Below are 4,563 nucleotides of genomic sequence, written 5' to 3'. Positions count from 1 at the left end.
TCTAAAGCCTGTAGTACCACCGGGAAAAGCAAGAGGACTTTTTTTTCCTCCATAGCTTACCTGTCTAATCTCAATCTGTCAGGAGATGGTGACAGAGTGAACAAATATGTTAAAAATATATTTTTAGAAAAGTTACATACTGCACCTTTAATGTGAACGAGCTCGCCACCAAGTGGTGGTGGAGGTGCAGGCGATATTTTAACTTATTTGTTTGAATCATCTAAAATGAGGTTTTTGTCAACTGGAGGAAAACAGTATCTGTTGTAGTGTAGTTGGGGCCATGAATCACACAGTGATTAATGTCTTCAACTTTGGAATAACAACTTTTTTGTTTTTACTTTATTATTATATACTATTTCCCAGAGAGGCAAAACCGGAGTATAGACCTCTGGGATTAAGATGCACAGTATGGAGGTATAAAGACATTGTGTTTTTTTTTCTGCTCTGCACTGCACTGCAGCATGCAGAAGAGCAAACCCTCGGAGGAAATTTCATTAGTATTGGTTTCAAGCAAAGCCTTGATGCCATTTTCTTCTGCCAAGAAACACTGGTCGAAGGAGAGGGTGCAGTACTAGAGTGTACAAACAAATTCAGTAAAGTATCATATTATTCTGTTTACTGAGTCAATACCTGTTAAAAATGTCTGCGTCAATGCAGTATGACCAATCAGGGACATAGTGTGCAGGAGGAAAGGTTTGTTTGACCTTTGTTTTGTGATGTTTCTGATGGGGTTTTATATATGAAACGACTAACACGGCTGATACAGATCACATCTCTTATCGAGGCTCTGTTGGCATGGCCATGGGTGTCTTACAGCATTATTTTCCACCATGAAGGCAGTTGTCTCCTTCTCTATTCACCCTCCTACGCAGCCTTCTTCCGGGAAGACTTGGCCCTGCTGACAGTATCAAAATAAGCCGTTTTATTGGTGGAGGCCCACGCCTCTTCTCACTGTCTCCCCCACCATCATCTCCCACATATATTATTCATTTCGTGTGGGAGGGACGGTGGACTTCAGCGTGATGTTGCCTTGGTGAAAATGTCCAAGTCGAACACTTTTCCCACCGAGCCACGAGCGAGGCGAGAGCACACATTCTTCCATGTGTGCAGCCTTTTCATCTTTTATCGTCGTGGCCTCACCCCGCTCCCCGTTGCGTGGCGTACTGCAGGCTGTGTTTTCACTTCTGCCTGAACCTGACGTCTTAAAAGCTCTCCCCCTGCCTTTAATCATTGATGGGATGCTGGTCAGCCTGCGTTCAGGACCACTCGTCCTGTCAACATCTCCCCCGCAGCAGTGTATTCGCCATTATCTTTGTCGATGTGCACACGTGTGGGCTGAGTTTCTATCTTTAGATATTCATGCTGGGAGGACTGGAAACTGTTTCCAGTATGATCCTCGACGACACCACTGACAAACCTCAAAACAAGAGAACCGTCTTTCATTGGATCTGACAGCAAACAGCAATACTTTGACATGAACTGGTGATGACGTTTGATGAATTTGAAGAACATGCTAAGCTGTAATGACAACTGAGGGCCTTTTAAATGAAGATAAATCGCATTTATGAATTTTTTTGACTAGTGTTATTTATAAAAGAGCTAAAATAGGATCAAAATATAAAAACATTTTGCAAATTATTTTCGTAATGTTTCATAGCAATCTTTATCATTTGAGCAGTGGTCTGAAAACACTATTTTGAGTTTTTTTCTCAGAATTACAAGATTAATCTTGAAGCTTGCAAACAAACAAAACAATGTTTTCCTCAGTTTTCTTTCCTAATCATTTTTCCGTATCCATTAGAGGAGTTTTGTCTGGCAGCAAATACTGTTGGGTCATCTTCAGGCTGTAACGGCACAAGAATATTCATCGTCCATCTTCTCTTGTGAGTTACTGTATTTATTCATGTATAATACTAGAAATTTAGGTCTAAAAATCATCCATAAAGTAGGGGGTAGTATTATACATGGGTTGTTTATGATTAGATTTGTTATGCTTTTTAAGCTTAAAAAATGATGATCGTATTATACTCGAGATCGTATAATACATGAATAAATACGGTAATTCGACCTCTCCAGCTCAACAATTCAAAGTTTTTTTCCCCACACTACAGGATTTTTTGCACTTGTCTTCTGAAGCCCTGCCAAAACTTACTTTACGTTAAATTTTATGCTGTCGTTTCTGTTTCCCACAGCATATGGATTACACTGATTTGTATAACTAGAGCTGCTTTTTCTTTGTCAAATTCATAGTCTGGTGTTTATTAAATAGTTACATTCATGAATTCTACAGTCGCCTCTATCACATCTATACATTCATTCAAAAAATGTATCCAAATCATCCAAGATGTCCTTTGGTTTTCTTGTTAGTTCATCTCACTGTCAACGACCATGGCGGTAAAGCAACCTCTCTCCACATGTTGTGTGGTTAAAATACAAAAGTCTCTCTTGGCTGTTCTATGTATAAATGATTATATGTCTTTTTTTCCTGTATGGCAAGTATCAAGTGATTGAAAATAACCCAAAGAGCCATTTTTTGGAAAAAAAAAAAAGATGAACTGCGAGATGCGAGGGGTTTACCAGAGCTGAAAATGTGTGGGGAGTAACTCTTAATTTTTGCTTTGTTGCCATCCAAGTTGTTAGATTTTTCATTTGTTTCAGTTTTAAACTGATTACCTTTTGACTTTTAACTATTGCTTGTAGAAAATGTGGTGAGATGTCATAATTATCAGGTTATCTTGATGACTATCAGTTATTGGCAAATTGTTGGCAGATTTTGAATGAAAATGACTCGATGGTAATCAATGACAGCATCTGTTACAATCTGTTTTCAGTACATTTGCCTGGTTTAAAATAACCATTAAGAAAAAAACTGGTGTTAGTCTTAAATAAGTGTCTGAATATTTTATTAAACACTGTTTAATGTACATGTTTTCAAAAAACACCCAGCTAAAGCCACAAATTTTTTAGTCATATGAAATTATTTGTGACCCATCACATCAAATCATGGATAAAGTCAGATTCGGTCAAACTAACCTCAGCACATTTTCAGATTCTCAGCTTTTTAGGCTACATTTTGATACCTGATCATCCAGAGATGTGGCTTCATTTGTCTCATTAACCAGGATCATCACCCCCTGGAAAATCTGACTGAATCCAGTTGTTAGTTATTTCTGATGAGGATTTCTTGGTGTCATTTTGAAGAGAAAACGTGAAAACATACTTGGATAGTAATATTTTCCAACTGGTGATGATGTGGAGAGTTTTGGTTGTATTCAAAATGCAGCTAATTGTGTATAAAAGGGAACAATTACCTCTGTAGGTTTTAGTTTATCATTAAAGTTGTTTTTTATGTCAGCATAAAGCAGTATTCTATTTTGCTATCTCATTCAAACTGAACCATTTGCTCATTCAATAAATTAAAAAAGCTCATCATTTTTTCTTAGTTTTGCTCATGGCTTGTCATAAAAGGATGACAGTAGGTTCTGAAGCCAGACTAGCTGAGAACCACTGACCATAGCTTTTGCTAATAGTACAAGACAAGAAAGTTCTTATACTCCAGCTATACCTTGAAGGATACCAGAATGGTACCAATTTGTACACAATTCAGTGTTGTTTTAATGTGCATTTGGCAAAATGTCATTTATAATTTGGGTTTTTTTTATCGTTATTTTATCTGCCAGACAGACACAATAAGAAAACAGCTTCTTTGACAAGTGAAGGAAATATTTTGTTAAAGTATGATTTGGGGATGATGCTCAGTTACTACGAGACCAAATTTAAGCTAAAAAGCTATAAAAATACATAACTTTTAGCCTTTTTCTGTTTGCTATTGTCAGTTCACTTGGGTGGCCATCTTGAATTGTGTGAAAGCCAACAATGAATCGGTTGATTACTGAAGATTTTCAGAAAAATAGTTCCAGTGGTTCAAGTCTTTCATGGTGTGCATTGATAACAAAGCCCCACTAAGTGACCTAAAATTGTTTAATGACAGTAAAGCCTTTTCCTGTCCACACAGACCTAATCTCCCGTCCCTTTGCTTTCTGTCTCCAACAGGGTCGCATTTGTAGGAAATCAGGCAAGTCCAAGAAAGCTTTCAGTCGTAAAGAAGCCGAGGCCACCTTCAAGTCCCTGGTGAAGACCCACGAGAAGTACGGCTGGGTGTCCCCACCCATCTCCGACGGCTGAGTGCCCAGCCTCCACCTCCCCGTTCCCCCCCCCACGTGCTAGCCGGGAAACCCCCCAGCTAGCTTTGACACACAAAACGACACACCACGCTAACTCAACGATATCTCATCATCTTCACCTTTGACTGTTTTTTTTTTTTTTCAACTCATAGTTTTTTGTGTTCTGGGAGATTTGTTTTACATCTTCATCTCCAACATTATCTGTTGGAGAGCTGACACGCAGTCATTTTTGTCAACATCAAAAAAAAGCCGCTCTCTGTTCTTTTCGCACGGGGATTCTTTCCCTTGTTTTGGAATTACCTGAGTGAGGTGTGTGTGTGTGTGTGTGTGTGTGTGTGTGTGTGTGTGTGTGTGTGTGTGTGTGTGTGTGTGTGTGTGT

The 4,563-nt window shown here is 38.7% G+C and overlaps 1 protein-coding gene across 1 annotated transcript in view; it reads left to right on the top strand.

Annotated features, from left to right (window-relative positions):
* Positions 1–4,425, top strand: part of ube2ql1 (ubiquitin conjugating enzyme E2 QL1) — a 19,289-nt gene extending 14,864 nt beyond the window's left edge. Inside the window, exon 2 of the mRNA XM_014028822.1 lies at positions 4,054–4,425. Coding sequence (XP_013884276.1) covers positions 4,054–4,185 — 132 coding nt within the window. The 3' untranslated portion in view covers positions 4,186–4,425. The remainder of the gene's footprint in view (positions 1–4,053) is intronic.
* Positions 4,426–4,563: the final 138 nt, after the last annotated feature.

This window comes from Austrofundulus limnaeus, unplaced genomic scaffold (genome assembly GCF_001266775.1).
Source record: "Austrofundulus limnaeus strain Quisiro unplaced genomic scaffold, Austrofundulus_limnaeus-1.0 Scaffold814, whole genome shotgun sequence".
In the NCBI taxonomy this organism is placed as follows: domain Eukaryota; kingdom Metazoa; phylum Chordata; class Actinopteri; order Cyprinodontiformes; family Rivulidae; genus Austrofundulus; species Austrofundulus limnaeus.
Note: the sequence above shows the minus strand (reverse complement) of the source record. Positions and strands in the feature narration are given on the sequence as shown.